Here is a 21,040-nt window from a genome sequence, read left to right on the forward strand (position 1 = left end):
GCATTAACACGTGTCATTGTAACGTATAGTAATTATCTCATTATAACGTATGCATCAACATGAATCGGTGTAATGTATAATTGTTGTTGATCTCATTGTAACATATACATCAGCTTGTGTCATTGTATCGTATAGTTTTTCAACATCTTTTAGTGGCATTGAGCTTTAAATTTTTTTGGGTATGTAATCTATCTTTCATGATTATCTTATCTAACTAATTCACTTGCAAAAAATTATGAACCTAAAGGGTAAATATCTAATTTTTTTTTTACTCATTTACAACTTTTACGGAGTCACATTAGTGTTTTCTAAAATGCTTAACTTGTTGCTTAGAAAAGACTAAGTTACATACAACTAAATTAAATTAAGGGAACTCCAAAAAGTTTGAAGAATTCTAATGCAACTTCACAAAATCTTGATCTATACTCTAAATCATTCAATAAACATCAAGGCAAGGGAGCTGTTTCCTTAAAAATGGAAAAGTAACCAACTAGAAAGGAATATGTAATGTAAAATGAAAAATGTAATGTTTAAGACATTTGTATGTACTACTTTTATATTATTAGTAATAGTTCACGTGCTTTGCACGTGATTATACTATTTTAAAATATATTATTCTTTAGATACTAAAAACCTTTTGTGAAATTTTAATTATCAACATTATAATATAGTATTTTTATATTATTTATTTTCTTTAGCCAATTACTTTTAAAATTTTTATTAAATTAAAAGAGAAAAAAAGCATTTCAATGTAGTTAACATGCCTCTTAGGATTAAATTTGGAACCATGAACCAAACATTTTTTTAATTTATAGCTTAAACTCTAACATATCAAATATTGATAATATCATGTTTTACCAAAATTGTGGTATATTCGTGATTTTATTACATATAAACCACAATTGTTACAATTTTTTTAAATGAAGAATATAATTAAGCTAAAAAATAAACATACATGTAATTTGAATTCTTTGTATTCTTTTTATTACTATTTTTGTCAATAATGGAGTATAAATGATTTATCACGTAAAAGTTTTTTGGCTTATAGATTTTGACAATTGAAATTTTATAGATAGAGATGATTGTATTTTTCATTTTTCATTTTCTTTTAATCAAATTTAATCATATTTTTTTCATTTTTCTTTTCTTTTAATCATATTTTTTCTTTTTTTATTGCTCTTATTGATAATAATACTTTATATGGTGCTATTTCAAATTTTCTTTTTTCTAGTTTAATACTCCCTTCCTCCCATTGAAAGTGTTATCCTTTCTATTTTGGGATGTTGCACAACATTTGTCATGTTTGAAAAGTCAAAGTACCTTTAGTTTCTCTTTCCAATATAGTTATTTTTTCTAATCATATACATGTTACCATTCAAATTTAAAATTTGAATTTGTGGGGGTAAAATTGAAAAGAAAAGTACAAAATCACAATCAAACCACTATTGTTAAAAAGTTGGATTCCCCAAACATGATTAAATAATTGGGACGAAGGGAGTACTGTTATTTCAGTTATAAAGCTGTTATAACTTTTTGTACATTGAAATTTCATTGGGTGCAACATGAAAAATTCGTCTCCTTCTGAATTGGATGTGTACAACTTATATAACACATCCGAAAACTATTTCTCAAATCATTATGTTTTTTTCATCGTTTATAACTTTAGGGTGATGTTTCCTTCTAATTAAATATGGTATGACATAAGATAGTAACCTTAATAATTAACCATCATTTTCTTTTAAGCCACCTACAATTAAGATTACATGAAACTTTAACCAAGAACATAATTGAAATGATAAAAAGTGAGATTATAATAGTGCTTGCACTTGCGCTCCAAAGTTTCATGACTCATGATGATACTTCTTTCTGGCTAATAGCTGGGTTCAACCATGAATAAATCAAATCTGACAGTAGACCTTTACCCCCTTGAAAGACTTCAAATTGGGGACAACCTTAAAACGTAAAAAGCACATAGCATTGGATTGGGACCAATATTGAAGAAAGCATGATTGCGGTTCCCACTTCTCACTATAGTCCACCTTTGCTGGCATCTCACCAACCACACAAATCCAATTCCCATCCTGATCAGAAAACCTTGCCGCCATATATTGCCGTTTTAACCGACCTGCGCGTAATAAACGCGCCTGTGTAGAGACTGGAATCCATATCGCCTCCACAGCAATAGTGCTAGAAAACTGCTGATCCTTGTCAGAAAAGAAAACAAACCGACCGCATCATAATTACATAAAAATATAAGGGGGTATAAAATAAATCTCCCAAAACCGTCAAATCTTTGCCAGTTTCGCTTTTGTTTTCTGTCGTTCATTAGAGCAAACGACTCTGTTCTAATCCAACGTGGTTTCGAGGGAAAAAAAACAAAATAAAGTTTCCTTTTTCTGATCACTTTCAAAAACCCAACCCCTTCTTCTAAGTCTGCAAAATTAGCCCTTTTTATATATAAATCCGTCCAATTCAAACTTCACCTGTGTTCTCTGACAAGGATTTTCACCTTGGAAAAAAATTACCCCTTTTGCGCTTTTGTTTTAATATTTTAATATAAAACTTATTTCTTGGAAGCTTGTGAAGGAAAACCCAGTCACAGTATTCTGTTTCCGTGGAAAAATTCCTTGCTTTCTCGAGTCTTCTGCTGTTCCTGGTAAAATCCCAGTTACCAAAATCTCAAGAAGAAAAGAACCCTTGTGTTTGTTTTTTTTTTTTTAACTTATTAGGCTTATTTTTGTTGCTTGCTTGATTTTATCTAAATTTTCTTTTGCTTTTGCGGATTGTGAAGTGATCATGGAGAGTAGAAGAGGAGGAGGACAAAAGGGTGATAAGTATTCTAGTCCCGAGGCTCCAAGAAGGAGATCATTCAGCAAAAAGCCACCTAGAGGTATCGTTTTCCGTTTGATTTTATGTTATTATATATATTTTTAACAGTTTTCATTTTTGTTCATGCTTCGATTAGTTGATGCTTGAGCAGTTCTTTTACTTGTTTTCTAAAGACTATTCATTTTTCTCTGGTGATTTGCATAATTTTCTATTATATCGTGGTAACAGTATTTAGTCCCGGATGGTTTTGGTTGATGATGACAATAATTCCTCTGTTTACCGTTCATAGCTTCTGTTATCAGGTGCAGTTTTAGGAAACTCTACATGGTCCCCCCCTCCCCCTGCCGCCGCCCCTCCCCCCCAACACAAAAAAAAATAAGGAAAATAAGGGGGAGGAAATCTATTTTGGATTTTTGCTGTCTGGTGGTGTTCTTGTGTCTGCTTGTTGTACTTTGTACGGATCTTGCCATCCCTGGTTCCCTGTATGTGGATTAGGTGCATTGTTTGGAATGGCCTTCGAGGAATTAGAAATCAAGTTCATTTTTTTACCTATCTGAAGTCTGGTGAAATTATGTAGCGTTCTCATAGGGGTCATGTTAATGTGTCGAAGTATAATATAGTTTGTAAAATTTGGGAAAACATGTAGCATTTCTTAGATGATAGCGATCTTGTAACTTTCTTAGCTAATATCTGTTGGATTCTGGCTGGTGTATGTGGTAATAGGAGATTCTTAGTTATCAAAAAACAGATTGAAGTAGCTTTCTGGAAAATGTATGTCCTGAGTTTTTGTTTTTCTTCAGAAGAAAGATGGTGCGTTGGAAATCATAAATGAGAATGTGGCATCATGGTAATTCTCATAAATGAGAATTGTGGTACAATAATGACAGTCAATTTGGAGCACTACTTGCTGAATGTGCTTTAATAAAGATTGGTTTGAAAATTTGGTGTGTAGTTCTTATGTGTCATTTTCGCTGCTCCATTGTACCATGAATATCCTTTTTTTTAGTTGTTGGTGCATTTAAGGATCAATAGCTTGGGCTTACGCATGTTCTGTTTTGTTACTTTGATTCGTTTGCTTTTTGTGTTTCTCAAAAAGCTCCCAATTATTACCTTGTCATATAATTACTCTTCCCACCAATTAGTAGGGTTATCCGGGTTATCCCCCCTCCCCCCCCAAAAAAAAGGCCCCTGCTGTTTAATTCGTTTATCTGATTTTTTGTCAGATGCATTGCCAGCAGCAACTAAATTCATGGTATCCATTTTCTCCAGGTAGTTGGCAGCCTACAGTGCCATCATGGGAGAAAACATTCTGCAAAGTGGTTGGTTCACTGGATTGGGAAAAAATACTGTACATGAAGAAGTTTGTGTACCTCTATGAGAATGTGGTGAAGTGGGATGACTCTGCAGGTGAAGAAGCATTTCACAATGCGAAAAAACGGTTCTTGGCCAACATGCGTGGCCTTCCTTGTGATGTAACATTGCCTGATCCAGATCTTTACATCGATGAAGTTGATTGGGATTCAAAAATTGATACTGAGCTGCTATCAGAGCTTGAATATAGATCTGTGGTTCCTGATATGGCTGAAAACCATGAACCAGTGGTAATATTTGGTGATAGTCTTCTTGACAACCAAGGTTTCTCGGCTTCTGGTTGGGGTGGATGTGAAGCGGATTTCAAAAAAGCTACCAATTCATCTTCCCATAATCATGATAGCCCAGGGGAGCGAAGTGTTTGCAAGAGCAAAGTATCCGCAAAAGAGAATGGCTGGGAAGATTCAGGGAATAATGCGTGTGTACCAGATGCTGGTAGTGGATTCATGGGAGATACTGGATGGGGAGATGGTTGGGACAATTCCTGGTCCTGGGATAATCCTAATGATAAAAAACTGGACTGTAACTATCTGAAAGGTCCTGAGAATGGTGGAGCTGGGGACACTTGGGATGTAAGCTATGGCAAGAAGGTTAATGCTGGTAGATTCATGTCAAGGTACAAGACTACAAGGTTCCATGGCAACGAGCAACACGGTAGTTACACATGGAGGAATGGTAATGGCCGCAAGGAGAGGGGAGCTTTTGTTTATAACAGCTCAAATGCAGAACGCTGGATGAACTCATGCGGGCCTTTGAGTTACCATGCTGCTAGCAATGCTGGACAGGCATGGAATTTGGAAAAGCCAGTTTCTTGAAATATATTGGAGACATGATTGTATTCTAGTAAATCATTGTGAAGTAGGGTGTATAATATTCTTATTGAACCATATTGTCTACGGTATAGGTACCAATTTTGGTGACATATTGTTTGAGAGACCTTCTCCCCTGAAATTTTGAACATAGATGAATTGGGGGCGAGTGGAGTGCCAGTTCATGTAAGATTGGTTTGCTGTTTTTTGTTTTCTTTTTTTTTTTTTTTTTTTTTTCGCTTTTGATTTCACTTGTTTCTCCACTGGCTAAGGGAAGTTGTTGTTTTGTTTCTTTCATCTTCTTTCTGGCCTAACAAAAAAGAGGGAGGAGGGGAAACAAATGGTCAAATATGGTAAGGTCAAAAGAGATCCAAAGTGGTAAGGTCCTTGCTCACCAACTAGTAATCTATGAAGTGGAAGGTATGTTTCCAGAAAGACAGCAAAGGGTCAGCTCTTCTGAAATATTTGCAAATTCACTCAGTCCAAAATCAGAAGATTAAGAGAAAAATGTTTGCATGATTTATAAACATGCCCAAGGCAGGGGAGTAACGATTCGCATTCTTTAAGAGTTAGAGAATTAAAAACAAGAAACAGGGAATAGAAGCTAAATGGAAAACAAAATCAGGCAGTACGAACATGAAGAAATATGTTTATACAAATTGGTAGCGAGTATTTTTGGCTAATAAACTTGACAAGGGATCAATCGAGGACCCCTTCAATCTAATAATAAATTCTGGATCCAGGATTGATCTACATCAACGACAAAATTCCAAGCTATGATTACCTGTCTATAAATGATCAAGAATGATGATACTCTAAGAAGAATAAGACAAAATAATGAATGATCACCCCTGATGATCAAGACGATGAAGTTTACCAAGATGCAGCAGAGTCCTCTGGCGGCAGTGGGTGAAACAGGAAAGCAGCTGACTGAGAAAGGAGAGAGTGAAAACTTGGCAAAAGGGCTGTATTTATTTCGAATCCCAGTCCAGACAGGTTTCTGGGCAGTTTGGGTCTTAAATTGTTTGCTGCCCAATTAAAGCGGCCCATCTTCTTTGTCTTTAATAGTAACAAGAAAACCAAAAATGTAAAGGAATTTGGCGCTCTATTTCTTTAATCTCAAATTAAAATCATTCTGCTAAAATCCTAGCTACTTTTTTTTTCTTTTTTTTTTTTGGTTTCTTGGTCGAGCTTTCTTTTGAATTGTCTTTTTCTTTTTTGGGTTTTTATAGTATTTTACTTCAAGGAAAATCTCTAGTTCTTGTTAGTTGTTTGTGTGGTTTGGCAGCCTTGTAGACTTTGAGATGAATATTATGATTTTTACTTATCTCTTTAGAAAGTGAAAATCATTGGTTAAAAGTTTATTAAGGACTAGAAAATTTGGATGATTTTATTGGCTATATCAATTCAAAATAGATAGTGCAACTGTGAAAAAAAGAGTTTCAATCATCAAACGGGCCTGGCCTTGTCTAAATTCGTGCTTTCTCCGGTTGGTTCGCATGAGCAACCAATGTTAACCCTTTTTTCCGCAGGTTCTTGGCTATGTTTTTAGAACCGGACCGGGTATCGACTCGGCCGAGGTCAGGGGTCAGGGGTCAATGGGTTCGACCAGGGGTCGATAGGGGTCGAACCGGATGACGTCATAAATAAAAATTATTTAAAAATTAAAATATTATATATAAAATATCTAATAATATGTTAATATTAATAAAGGTATATTCATATATATTTGATGTTTCAAATATATTTAACAAGAAAATACAAAGAAATTAGAACAATCAAGTAGCAATTTATGTTATTTAATAAATATTAACAAGTTTAGAATTAAAATTATGAATTTAATTGAAAAATAACATCAAATTTAAGGACAATATTTATAAAGTATGAAATATTTGAGGTATATTAATAAGTTTTAACAATTTAGGGGGCCAAAACATAATATTAAAAAGATTGAGTTTTTAAAAAAAATGCCCATTGAACCGGAAAAACTGATTTTTTTCCGGTCAAATCCGGTTTTTGACCGGCTTTGACCGGGCTTTAAATTTCCGGTTTTTTACCATGACTCGGACCGGACACTTGGCCGGTCGAACCGAGAACCGGCCAAGTGTCCGGTCCGAGTTTCAAAACAGAGGTTCTTGGCAGCCTAAAGCACTTTCATGAGAGAAAAGATTCTGTGAAGTAGTTGGTTCAGTGGATTGGGAAAGAATATTAGGTGCGAATAAGTTTGTTTAACTTTATAACGTGTTGGATTGGGAATGGCTCTGCTGGTGAAGATCCATGAAATGAATATAGACTCATGGCATAGATGGGGTTTATTCATAGGACCTTAGCTGCTATTGGACTGTGAACGTAGATGGGGTTCGTGATGTGGCTAAATATAACGACTATGTGATCATTTTCCCCAAAAAAAAGCTACATAATTCATCTTCCATAACATGATAGCCCAAAGGATTGAAGTCTGAAATGGCTAAGTAATTGCAAGAGGCAATGATAGGAAGATTCTGCAGGTAGCAGTGCATTTGCACCAGATCTAGTTGCTGGGTTGAGATCATGGTTCAAAGACTCCGCTGAGTCATCACCGAAGCAGGGTTCTCCGTTCTGATATTGGGACGAGATAACTCCAAGATAATGGATTATTAAGAACTCGACCGAGTCTCAAGACGAATAGAAATGGCTGAATCGCTCCTAATCAACTTGAATTTTTATTATTTTTGCTTATATTTTATTATTTTTATTTATCATATTTTTTATATTATTCATAATTCTTAGAATATTAAATTATTTAAAATTTGCTTATTGCGGAGATCGTGACTGATATGTCGAAATCGATGTGCAACGGTTCGAGCAGCGACCGCGATTTTGAACCATGTTTGAGATAGTTTCACTCATTATCAAAAAGGTACCGAAATATCTGAAACCCATCGAGATTGGTGGAATTTTGGGCAGCTGGGATAAAAGCAATGACAGATAAAATATGCTTAAGGTGCAAGACTTGAAGATTTCATGTTTCTGAGCAACATGGTGGTTATGCGTGGAGGAATGGGATTGTCCATGGCCCCAAGGATTGATCAACTCAGCCGGTCTGGTACTTGAACTTTTCTTGGCCTGGAAGCTATCTTGCTTCCGGCAGAGTTGGCAGAGATGAAATATGGAGAAGCCTGTTTCTTGAAATGTTGAGGACTGATGCTACATTATAAGTCAGTGAACGTGCATGGGTGTATGGGACTGTTAATGGAAATGGAGTTTGCTTGCATATTTTCAGGAAATATATTTCCCTGAAATTTTCAACATTAATAAGATGGGGACAATTGAAGTACCACTTGATATCAACATAGGTTTTAATGTCTTTATGATTATGGAGACTAAGAAAATTTCAAACTTCTGCCCTTTTTTTTTTTTTGGTAATTGGCAGCATTATGGGTTTGAGAGAAGATAGGTAGGCTTTTATTTTCCACCAAACAGTAATATATTTTTGTTGTAAATCAAACTATGGTGGTGATGAAAAACTTCAATCTCTTGTTGGAGTTTGGCACGCCATATCAAGGGCAGGACCATGCAAGGAGGCCAGCAAGCAAAGGTTGTGTTTTCTTGAGGCAGCTAGTCCCCCATTCTCGCTCATGTCTAAATCATTGGAGTTGAATCCATCCGGCAGTTTCCAGTCAAAATGGTAAAGCAAAAGAGCTAATGGAAGCTCAATATTGGCTAAACCAAATGAGATTCCTGGGCAAATCCTCCTTCCTGCACCAAACGGGAGATACTCGAAATGAGTTCCTGCAAAATCAACAAACTTGTTTTCAAATCTCTCAGGTCTAAAACTCTCTGGATCATCCCAATACTCAGGGTCCCTTCCCAGTGCCCAAGCATTAACTAAGACTCTTGTTTTGACTGGGATGAGGTATCCATCTATTTCACATTCTTCCCTACACTCTCTAGGAACTAAAATTGCTCCAGTAGGGTGCATTCTTAGAGTTTCTTTGATGACCATCTTTAGATATTTCAATTCCTGAAGATCCGTTTCTTCAGTTATCGTTGCCTTTCCCATAAAGGCTTTCCTTATTTCACTCTGAGCCTTAGCCAACGCATGTGGATTTCTGATCATCTCAGCCATAGCCCATTCCACTGTTGAGGATGCAGTTTCAGTTCCCGCTGAGAATATATCCTACATCAAACCCTATTTGTTACGAACTGCACATGCAAATTTTAATTGAAGTAAAAATAAAAAAACGTATGCATTATTACACCAGTACTTACAATCAAAACAGCTTTGATGTTATTGTTGGTAATTGGAACTTGAAGGTCATAACTAGCTTTTATTCTGAGTAGAACATCAATTAGATCTTCATCCCCGGACTCTCCCATGCCCTTATTTGTTCTCGCTAGGTTCTCAACATGCTCAGCAATTATGTTGTCGAAGATTACATCAATCTTTTGGTGCACCTTGGCGAATTTATCCATCACCCAACTAAAGGAATGAAGAATCTTGTATGACGGGAAAAGATCAGAAACACCAAAGGAACTTACTAGGGGTAGTGCTTCCTTCAGTACCTGCAAGAATGTGTCCTTGTGGTGTCTGCATGCTTTCCCAAATGCTGCTCTGAAAACCATGGAGCTCGTGTATGTGGACAGTTTTCTTGTTAAATTGATTGGGACTCCAGCTTTAGCTGCGGCGCTGATAGATGAAATGAGATGCAAAGCCTCATCTTGGCGGATTGAGCCAAACGATCGAACTTTTTCAGCACCAAGGAGTTCCATGTTGCATATTTTCCGCATTTGTCTCCAATATGCACCGTATGGGGAGCCAGCAATGTTTGTATTGTTGTAGCAAACAATCTTTGTTGCCAGAAGCTCCGACCTATCTGCAAAGGCAAGATCATGAGTTTTCATAATCTCTCTAGCTAAACGTGGAGATGACACCACGACTGAAGAAATCTCTCCCAACTGAAGGTGCATCAGAGGTCCATGTTTCTGAGCTAATTTTGCAAGGGCACGATGGGGTGCGGAACCTAACAAATGATGCATATGTCCCACTAAAGGTAGCTTCCATGGAGATGGTGGCAGCTTCTGGGCTGCTTTTGGTCTCTTGCGTCTCTTGATCAAAGCTGAGATAAAAGCTAGGAAAAGAAAACAAGCAATGAAGTTGGAGGGAAGTTCCATTATCTGGCTATGTATCGGATCAGACTCGTGTGATGCAGCTTTTCCTATGTTTTTCTCATTTTATATAGCTAAACCTGCTTAGCTACTCGAATGATCGACACTCATTTATTTTTGCATCATCAACTCGGCCTCCTGGCTGATTGCTGTAGATCGATTTCACGTTTTTCAATAAATACGGTTGGTACAAGAAGGACCACGGGCAAACGTTTCTAGCGGTTTTGTGCATTTTACACACTGCGTAACTTTGTTTGTACACGGCGTAACTTTGTTTACACAATGTGTAACTTTAGAACAAATTTTTGTGGGCCCTACACACGTTGTTAAAAACGAGGTACAAGAAGTGATTTGGACCGTATAATTTTTTTGAGCCAAATCCTGGCCGTTAATTGTTCAGGAACGGTCCTTCTAATGACCGTCCCTGCCCCGTCTCCGTACAAGAATGTGCATGGCAAAGAACTATTCGTTCCACAACGGATCTTCAATCCCACATCCTCTGCCACTCTCTGTCCCATTTTTTATATTGCTATTTCTCCTACATAAATATCACAATGGATCTTCTATCCTACACCCTGTGCCATTTTCTGTGCCACTTTTTATTGTATTGCTATTTCTCCTACATAAACATCACATTTTAGTTCTTTTTTGTTTCCTTAAAATTCAATAACTATTAATTGAGTAAAAAATAAATACAGTAGCTTCAAAAAAACAATATATAATAGAAAATTAAAAAATACAGCAGAAAATTCATAAAAAAAATCTCATTTTTTATGCATTTTGATTTTTTGAGTTTGTTAAATTTTGTGTATTACTCAATTAATAGTTATTGGATCTTAAGAAAACAAAAAAGAACTAAAATGTGATGTTTATATAGGAGAAATAGCAATATAATAAAAAGTGGAATAGAGAGTGGCACATGGTGTGGGATAGAAGATCCATTGCGCATAAATATTATGTTATAGTTTTTTTTTTGTTTCCTTAAGATCCAATAACTATTAATTGAGTAATATACAAAATTTAACAAACTCAAAAAATCACAATGCATAAAAAATGAGATTTTTTAATGAATTTTCTGCTATATTTTTTAATTTTCTATTATATATTACTTTTTTGAAACTGTTGTATTTATTTTTTACTCAATTAATAGTTATTGAATGTTAAGAAAATAAAAAAGAACTAAAATGTGATGTTTATGTAGAAGAAATAGCAAATAATAAAAAGTGGAACAGAGAATGGCACAGGGTGTGGGACAGAAGATCCGTTGCGCGTTCGTACTTAGTACACTCTCCGTTGCAATTATTTTATTGTGTTTCGAAAATTCAATTTTTTTAAAAATAATAATAGTTTAATTGTGATGTTTACTCTTCCCTTTTCAATCTTATCCGTACAAATTCAAAACTTGAATTTGAACGGTAGTATGCATATGATTAAAGGGAAGGACTATATTGAAAGTAGAAACTAAAACGTATTTTGATTTTTTCAACGTGACAAATATTTTAAAGCATACCAAAAGAAAAAATATAATACTTTCAATGAAATAAATGGAGTACTTCATACGAAATTGGGACACGTGTAGATGTGTTGTGTTTGGCTAGTAAATAAATGTTATAATTTGTAGTATATGATCACATTATAATTTTATATTGAATATATATGAAATTGTTTATTTATTTTTATATAAATATAATAATATAATATTATTATACACCATATAACATACCAAATATGATAACTGTATCAAATCGTACAAAAACTACAACCGCATTGCCTGTACCTTTCATACCAATATGCAACTCTTGGAAAAGGGGGACGAATAACTTACTCGAAAACAAAGATGGAACACGAGTAAATATAATTTCCTCCTTGAATAGAAATTAAAGACTAGAAAAAGGAAATGAAACTAGCACCATACGGCTTCAATTAGAGAAGAGAATTAAAAAAAATCAAAATTGTCATCATATTCTTTTTTTGGAAGGAAAAAACAAAAAAGTGGGCAGAGTCTCTTCCCTGCTTTCAAGGGCAGCATAAGTACTAAAGCGCTTTACCAATCACTATCACTCAGGTCTCGATTGCTTGCCCTTGTCAACTGTAATTGTAAAGAACCATAAATAAATAATATGTGTATATGTATATAGGCATGTACACGCCCAAGGGAATTCTAATAGTAGTACACTATTCGTCTCATAAAATTTGTTATTTTTAGAAGAATGTGCAATTTATGTATGGTAATGTTAGTGGGAAAGAGAATTTTTACTTTCCTCTTATGTTTTTAGTGTCGATTATTTTTTATTTGATGTATTGATAATTATGGAAAATAAGTGGCAGATCACATGAAGGGTAAAGATAAAAATTTATGAAAAATGTGAGTTGATTTTTCTAAAATGACAATTAATTTGGGTCAAGAAAAATTAACAAACATGGCAAAATTTATGGGTCCGGGGGAGTGTTAGTTGTTAAGTCCTTTTTTAACTATACAACTTTAGTGTTTGGTCTTTTTTGTCCCTTTGGTCTAGGGATGGCAATGGGGCGGGGGTGGGGCGGGGGACACCTCCCCCAACCCCCGCCCCGTTGCATTTTAATTCCCCCCGTCCCCGCCCTGCTTCCCCCGCCCCGTCCCGCCCTGCTTCCCCCACGGGTGTTAAAAAATTTTATTATATAACTTAATTATAATTAAATTTGAGCAAATAATCAAGTACTAAAATATCAACGCATCACCAAATTATTATTCATTGTAATTTCACAATTGAAACTCATAAAAATAATAAAACAAAGATTATTTGAATACAATCTAATATAATAATAACAAATATAACTAAAATAATCAAGTTTTCACTTTTGATACAACTACAATTACTAAATTATTATTGTGTTTTTTTAGAAAAAGTGTTATTGTATTAAGTGTAGTTAGGAATTTAATATAAATATATTAATAAATTTAGTATAAACAATTAATAATTTTTATTAATAGACATGTATAATTAGTAATATAATTGATAATATCATTATATATATAATTATGTACATATATATATTTCAAACGGGTGGCGAGGCAGGGGAGTATAACCCCGCCCCCCACCCCGTTTCTAAACGGGGGTAAAAAATTCCCCCCGCCCCCGCCCCATCCCCCGCCCCAATGACCCCCCGCGCGGTGTCCGTCCCCGTTGCCATCCCTACTTTGGTCTGGTTACAGACTCAAATAAAGCTTACTTGTTATAGCTATTGCAACTTTATGAGTGACATAAATAGAAAGTCTACAACACTAGCTTTCAAGTCTTTTCCCATTTAAGTTATTTTTTTTTCGACACTCGATATTTGTCTATTTTACATTTATCCCTACTCCTACTCTATCCTAGTTTAGGGGGGGACCCAACTGGATTTATGGAGGGACTGACGGGAACTGAACCACATCGTATCAGACAGGTGCACTACACATCCGTTTGAATTTGGAGAGTCGCACCTATGGCATTTAGTGGGATCCACCAAGCCTTAAAGGCTTGACGGTGGCCAACTCCTGTGTTGGGAGTTGGTTCTTTTCCTATTAAGTATCTACTGTTTTCGGCCTTTTTGTTTTTAGGGGAAGGAGTCTCAACTAACCTTACTAGTTAGGGTTAATTCCACTTAGACCCCTCAAACTATTCCCTGAATCCCACTTAACTCCCTAAACTTCAAAATGGGACACTTAAGTCCCTAAACAAAAAATACCGTCTCACTTAAGGAAATATTTTGACAGAATCTGAGGTGTCGTCAGTTTTCCTAGAGCGTGCAAACACGCTCTGTTAACCGAGACAAGTGACTGAAAAAGGCGAGGACATGAAGGTAAATTCACCTGTAAATACTAGTAGATTGAATGAAGAAACCATTTGCGTTGCTACATCCGTCTGAAAGGGGACGAACAGAACGGGAAGGATAGGAATAGGAAAAGCAAAAACAAAAAACAAAAATCTAGCATTGATCGGGATTCATGGCTGGTGATATGGGAAGGAAGACAGGGCATCGAAAGGCATCTGCAGTGAAGGCAAAAAAAGGGAATGTGAAGATGGAAACTGGTAAGAACCTTCTAAATTTCAATTTAATATTATTAGGTGGTTTGCAATTGCAATATGTTGATGGGTCGGGATTTGTATTGAGATAGATAAATGATAAATAGACTGATGAAGTTAGGGATTAGTGAAAACTTAGGGTTTGTGAAAATATTTAAATATGTAATGTACTTACTTGAAAATTTTTTATTTAAAAAATGATCTGGAAATTTGTGATGTTGGAACCCCAATGCTCATTCGTTGGAATCCTAATGCTCATCCATTGAAGACATTAGGGTACTGATCGTACAACTGGAGTATTTTTAAATTAATTTTTCTGATTAAAAAATTCTTGCTTTTAATAATAGATGGTGGTAATGGAGCAAATTTCGGTCAACCATTCACTTTGGAAATACACCATCAAGGTGAATTCACAGATCCTCCCAATATACAATACTTAGGAGGGCAGGTGGATTATATAGACGGCTGCAACCCAGACGAGTGGTCCCTGGTAATGTTGGATAAATGTGGGTGGAAACTTGGATACCCAAAAGACTCAGGTTTTTTATGGCACTGTAGAGTATCAGGGATGCCATTGGACACAGGGCTGTTTTATTGCTTATGTGATAGAGATTGCGAGGTAATGGTGAATACATTACCAAATAATAGAGTCGCAGAGGTGTATCTAAGGGTTGTACCTGGAGCAATGAAACAGATGCCTCATACCCAGCAGGCATACAATGAAGCTAAGTCAAATCAACATAGGAAAGATGAAACCACACATGAGGGCAATAGTGACATTATGATATTAGAAGATTGGGGACCTGATGATGAAGTAGCAAAAGATGAAATAACAAAGAAAGAAAAAGCTGCCTTTGGAGAGTCGAGAGTTGACAATAGTAATGAAGTGGAAGGGGAACCAGTGGAGAAACATGACATCAATAAAGTTGATGTGAATGCTGAGAAGGGAAATAACAGTAGCAAAGATAGTGAAGCGCAACCTGCTGGAGGAAGCAAAAATGACAACCCAGGTGATGATCAACCCAAGGAGGCAATGGAAAATAATAATGGTGAAGGTGAAAACATGCCTACTGAAGAAAAACTAGAGGACTCAGACTATGAAATGGCAACAGACGAAGCTGATATCATGGATGAATGCATAAATGTTGGGCAACAATTCGGCTATAACCCCACAGAAAATGAAGCCGAGCCTTCTAACCCAAATGTGAAAACAAGGAAGAAAGTAGGCAGAAAAAAAGAAAAGGCAGTCGAAGACAATGGTTGTGAGGATGCTGATGGGATAAATATTGATGGCATGCAATCAGAATATGAATCAGATGCTTCTGCAGAGTTGAAGAGTGAAAGTGACTCAGATGAAGAATCTGGGCTCCATAGAAATAAGAGGCCTAAGTTTCCAGTTTTCAATGACAAAACTGATATGAAAAGTGCTAAATTTACTGTTGGCCAGCAGTTCACATCAGTGGTTATCTTCAGATTGGCAGTTAGAATACAAGCTATTATGGATGGGAGGGATGTTTACTTCACCAAGAATGACACAAACACGGTGCGAGTGAAATGTAGAGGCTGTGGGTGGGAGATTTTTGGCTCAAAAATGCAAGGTGAGAGCACTTTTCAAATTAAAACACTGAGTGATGAACATAGTTGTGCTAGAGTATTCCATAACAAGAATATGACCTCAAGACTAGCCAGTAAATTGTTTCTAGATGAGGTGAGAAAGACACCTTCAATGAATGTACATGAGCTACTTACCAAAGTGACTGAAGAGCTCAACGTAGAATTTTCCTTAAAACAAGGATACAGGACACTTCGAAAAGTTAGAGCTGCAATTGAAGGGTCCCATGAGAAACAGTATGAATTGCTAGAAGACTTCTGTGGAGAATTGAGAAGAGCAAATCCAGGGTCTACTGTCTTTGTAGAGTCTGAGGTTGATGATGAAGGAATTTCTAGATTCAAGAGGTTGTATATGTGTCTAGAGCCATTGAAACGGGGATATTTAGCAGGATGTAGATGTTGGATTGGAATGGATGGGTGCTTCTTAAAGGGCCCTTACGGTGGACAGCTTTTGACAGCCGTCGGCATGGATGCGAATAATAAAATGTATCCTTTGGCAATAGCAGTGGTAGGAGTGGAAAATTATGATAACTGGAGTTGGTTTTTGGGATTACTTGTCCAGGACTTGAGAATTTCAAATTCAAAGAATTGGTGCATAATGACTGATAAACAAAAGGTAAGTGAAAACTGAAATTAGCATCCTAGACTTACTAATTAGCTATTAAACCTTGTTGTCATATTGTAACTAACTATCTGCTTTTGACTTGGATTGGTATAGGGATTGGTCCAAGCAGTTAGAGACAAACTCCCGGAGGCTGAACATAGGTGTTGTGCTCAACATTTGTACTCCAACTTCAAACTCAGTCATAGGGGCTTGGCACTAAAAGATAGGTTGTGGAGATGTGCAAGGGCATCATATGTGAACCAGTTCAAACGTGAAATGGAGTTGCTTAGGCAACAATCTGAACTTGCACATCAATGGCTGGCTGACAAAGACCCTAAAACATGGTCAAGATCTCATTTTAGGGTTGGTTTGGACTGTGACATTCTGGTTAACAACATGTGTGAGTCCTTCAATGCTGTGCTATTAAAAGCTAGATCACTGCCCATAATAGGCATGTTGCAGACCATTTACCTGTATTTATTGAGGAGAATGGAGATAAATAGGGAGGCAATGGCTAAACATGAAGGTTAAGTACCTTGTTGTCATCTTTGTTGATGTGTTAATGCAATGATTGTTAGCTGCCCTTATTTATAACTACAATTGAAATTAACAAAATATATTTTGCTGCTGTAGGTCTCCTTTGTCCGAGAATTTTTGAGATACTTGAGAAAGCAAAAAAGGATCAATGCATGTGTATTGCCTCTTATGCGGGGACAAACAGGTACCAAGTATCTTGTCCCTTTGGTGAGCAATTTGTTGTTGATATGGCTGGCAAAACTTGTAGCTGTCGCAAGTGGCAACTGAGAGGAATTCCTTGTGGTCATGCTGTTGCATGCATTAATAGAAGGCATGAGCAACCTGAGCAACATGTATCTCACACATATTTGAAGACTACTTATGTGGCAAGTTATGATCCCGTACTAAATCCTATCAATGGCCCAAATTTGTGGGAGCACATTAATTTACAACCAATGAAGCCTCCAAACTTTGGAAGATCACCTGGTAGACCCAAGAAATTGAGAAAAAAGGGTCCAGGTGAAGAGGCAGGAACTTCTAAATCATGTGTCAATCCAAATAAACCTCACAAAGTGAGCAAGGTTGGCACTAAGATGAGCTGCAGTTTGTGCAAGAAGTATGGCCACAATAAGAGAAGCTGCCCAACTAATAAGAAATCTGCCAATGAAACAGATGCTGCCCAGCAACCTGTTACTACACAAGATGGGATGCCTAGTATGGGACATGGTGCTGCAGGAGATAAACTCCAATCTGGCTTCCCTTCTAACAACAATTCAACTGCTCAACAGCCATCTAAGAGTGGGTTAACTGCTGATGTGGGTATACTGAATACCCAGGAGAGCATATCAAGTATGCCCCAAGATGAGCCATCCAATCAACCAACTGGTGCTGAAGGACAACCACCTATCAAAAAAGCCAGAAAATGCTCATTTTGTCGTAAATATGGCCACAGTAAAAACAATTGCAAATATCGACAGTGGACATTTAGAAACTCGCTTGATATGACAGGAGAACTTGGCTTGAAAGGGGCTACTCACACAGGTGCTGAGCCCTCTAACCCATATACAGAAGGTGCCAATATTGGTGTGACTGCGAAGGAGGCTACTGGTAGTACACATGTAAGTCAAGTGGCCGAATACAATCTTAAATTTACTGCTACTTTGACCAATCACTTTCTTATTCATTTGTTGTTGTTTAATGAATGCAGTTGAACTCCAATGCTGCAGGTATAGTTTATTCCCACAGTCCCGGAGTAACAATGAAAGCTCCAGAATCATACCTAGATGAGAGATACAGAGAGGACTTATCTGCAAATTTTCACCTTGCACAAGGACTGCCTCCAGCACCATTTACTTGGAGGGGTAATATGTGCATTAACTTATCTATGTTACAGAGGGTTGCAGGCCACCACAAGCATTCAACTGGCATTGACAATGTGCAGCTCCATGGAGATGGGAACCAATATGCTAGTTTAGGGAATTGAAATGCCAAGAACAAATAGAGTTGCTTTTGGCGTTAGGGAATTAACAGATTGCTTTTGGTGTTAGGGAATTACTTTTGGAATTTGCTACTGGTGCTTAACGATGAGCAGTTTTTGATAGTACTAACAACAACCTGCTCTATATTTGTAAATGGTGACTATTTTTAGTAGTAACAGCTTACTCTTTTTTATTCGTGTATGGCTAAGCTTGCCTTTTTGTCTATGAAATGCCCTGGTTGGTACCATGTTATAATGAACTTGATAACAGGGGACAATAGGGGACAATTTACAGGAACTATTGTATATAAATGCTGAGACATACTTCAGTTATAAATAGACTTCTAAAAGGATCATTGAAATACATCAATTTTACTTGTTAGGGACACTTAAATCCCAGGTTGGTACAAGGGTACACTTAGGCTCCACTAATAATGCATTACATCCCAAAGTAAAAGCTGATACTGCAATTTACATAACCAGCAAAAACACTCATCCATTGCAGTATTGCAGTATCAACACCAGAACCAACTGATGTACATAGTTCACTACACCAACCTATTCCGAATACCTACAACTACGAAACTTGGATAACCTACTCCTTAATGACCTTTGATCCCAGCATTAGGCAAAAATAATAATTTCCCACATCATAGGGCAGCTTCTTCTCCAACTTCAATTTTCACCTTTTGCCCCAGATTTGAAGAAAAAGAGCCACAGGAGAATGACACCCCAATGAAGCATCAGGTACATCTTCAACCTCCTCGCATTTCCTTGCTGTACCTTGGCCATCTCTTTCCACGACTCAACCTCGGCTGCAATCTTGTTCTTGGACCGTAACAGTCCAGGTATTATTTCTTTAGACCTTTGACACATCTCAGGATCAACCCAGTCCCAATATCTACAGCCTCCCGATTCCTATTTTCATACCACAATATCATCAAACAACTCACAAAACCACCTAAATTCCAACAGTAAGCCAAATTACAAAAACATCTTGTTCATTACCTTATACTGAGGACATGGCACAAATCGTCTTCCTGGGTTTGTGTCTGTCCATGATGTCATCTGTAGTGTTTGTCTTCCACAATTACAAGTTTCCCTGACCATCTGCCTTGTTTTGCCGTAGCGTGCTTCTTTTTCTTCTTTCTTCGTTCTTCCCTTCCCCGTTGATGAGTCCCAATTTGTTCTCATTTTGATTAGGGCACATCCGACCCTTTTTATGATATGGATTTGGATCGGGTCATGTAAACACAATACAGGTATTACTCATATGGCGGGAAACTTTCCCTCTCTTGGCTCATTTTATTTTCTTTTTTTTATGGAAAATTTCATCTATGCCCTTCGGTTAACAGAGCGTGTTTGCACGCTCTAGGAAAACTGACGACACCTCAGATTCTGTCAAAATATTTCCTTAAGTGAGACGGTATTTTTTGTTTAGGGACTTAAGTGTCCCATTTTGAAGTTTAGGGAGTTAAGTGGGATTCAGGGAATAGTTTGAGGGGTCCAAGTGGAATTAACCCTACTAGTTATGATATCTGCAACTCTACAAGTGACAAATGGGCTGTCCCTTTTTCTTTCCTGTTTAAGCTTGACATGTCTTTGGTGAAGGTACAATTAGGATTGCTATCACGTGTGCGGATATTTTTATTTCTTTCAAGATTTAGTTTGATGAAAAATATATCGTAATGATTTGATGTATATAAGATAAATAAGTAATTAAAACATATGTTCACGAAAAATATAAAAATTTTTGTATGAAAAATTACAATGCAAACAAGGAACACGTTATCTGTTTAACTAATATATATCAAATCACTACAGTATATTTTTTACAAAAACTTCTAAAAATAGCAATCCAAATGGAACTACCGCTATTTTGGCTTTATCCAAGCAATTTGAGCAAGTTTATGTTTACGTTGATTCTAGTTTGTTTTCCTGCTTAGTTACTCACTGGTATTATTTTTTTAGACAACAAAAGAAAAATAATGGATGCTAGTAGATTGGTTGTAATTAAAGTCATTGAGCTGTAGAAAGAAAAGAAAAAACAAAACACACAAGCGAACGAACAAACAAAACCAAATAACTTGCTGATAATGGCTAAAGGACAACCAAAATTTTTTTCAAGTAATTTGACTAAGAAGATTTTCATGATCTAGGAGGGTCGAGAGAACCATTTTGTCGATCCATGAAAATAATAGGAGAAAAAAAAAACTTAAAACACATGAAAATAAGAAATACACCCTCTGTCTCGTACAGATAAGTTTATTTTCACTTTCACATATATTAAGAAATGTAAGTTAATGCAATCATTTTTAGCTTAGTACAGTATTTTTCTCCTATGCCATCTCATTAATACACGATTTAGTATAGTATCTATTACTCCTAAAGTGGTTTATCAATAGAATAGTTTATTTGTTGATAAAGATGTACATTAAATAAGGGCATGATAGAAAAATTGATAAACTAAGAACTTTTTTCAAAAATGAAATTGCCCTATAATTTGAGACAATCACAGAAGAAAAGTAAGTCATTTATGGGATGGAATATGATGTTTTCTCAAGTCTGAACACAATCTCACCAGTTTCTGTTGAGATGAGTACTACTCATACAGAAGGCGACCATACACCAA

At 36.4% G+C, this 21,040-nt stretch overlaps 2 protein-coding genes across 3 annotated transcripts; one reads left to right on the forward strand and one right to left on the reverse strand.

Annotated features, from left to right (window-relative positions):
• Nucleotides 1-2,352: 2,352 nt before the first annotated feature.
• Nucleotides 2,353-5,199, forward strand: LOC140009559 (uncharacterized). 2 transcript variants are annotated; one of them, XM_072055497.1, is made up of 3 exons: nt 2,353-2,656; nt 2,792-2,890; nt 4,099-5,199. In XM_072055497.1, exons 2-3 carry the CDS (start codon nt 2,797-2,799, stop codon nt 5,013-5,015), a joined length of 1,011 nt encoding a protein of 336 aa, XP_071911598.1. In that variant the 5' UTR covers nt 2,353-2,656; nt 2,792-2,796; the 3' UTR covers nt 5,016-5,199. The 2 variants fall into 2 exon arrangements, with proteins under 2 accessions (XP_071911598.1, XP_071911599.1); XM_072055498.1 differs by having other exon boundaries at nt 2,457-2,656; nt 4,053-5,199.
• Nucleotides 5,200-8,517: 3,318 nt separating this feature from the next.
• On the reverse strand, nt 8,518-10,163 carry LOC113695771 (cytochrome P450 71D7-like). Its single transcript, XM_027214916.2, has 2 exons — nt 9,261-10,163; nt 8,518-9,168 (listed from the first exon to the last, which is right to left on the reverse strand). The coding sequence occupies exons 1-2, from the start codon at nt 10,161-10,163 to the stop codon at nt 8,518-8,520; spliced, it is 1,554 nt and encodes a 517-aa protein (XP_027070717.2).
• Nucleotides 10,164-21,040: the final 10,877 nt, after the last annotated feature.

This window comes from Coffea arabica, chromosome 6e (genome assembly GCF_036785885.1).
Source record: "Coffea arabica cultivar ET-39 chromosome 6e, Coffea Arabica ET-39 HiFi, whole genome shotgun sequence".
NCBI classification, from domain to species: Eukaryota; Viridiplantae; Streptophyta; class Magnoliopsida; order Gentianales; family Rubiaceae; genus Coffea; species Coffea arabica.

Bases quoted from the DNA above. Each gene is read 5' to 3' on its own strand.
- LOC113695771 (XM_027214916.2), bottom strand. From the start codon at position 10,163: ATGGAACTTCCCTCCAACTTCATTGCTTGTTTTCTTTTCCTAGCTTTT. The intron at 9,169-9,260 runs GTAAGTACTGGT...GGTTTGATGTAG, and splicing joins ACATCAAAGCTGTTTTGATT to GATATATTCTCAGCGGGAAC.
- LOC140009559 (XM_072055497.1), top strand. From the start codon at position 2,797: ATGGAGAGTAGAAGAGGAGGAGGACAAAAGGGTGATAAGTATTCTAGT. The intron at 2,891-4,098 runs GTATCGTTTTCC...CATTTTCTCCAG, and splicing joins CAGCAAAAAGCCACCTAGAG to GTAGTTGGCAGCCTACAGTG.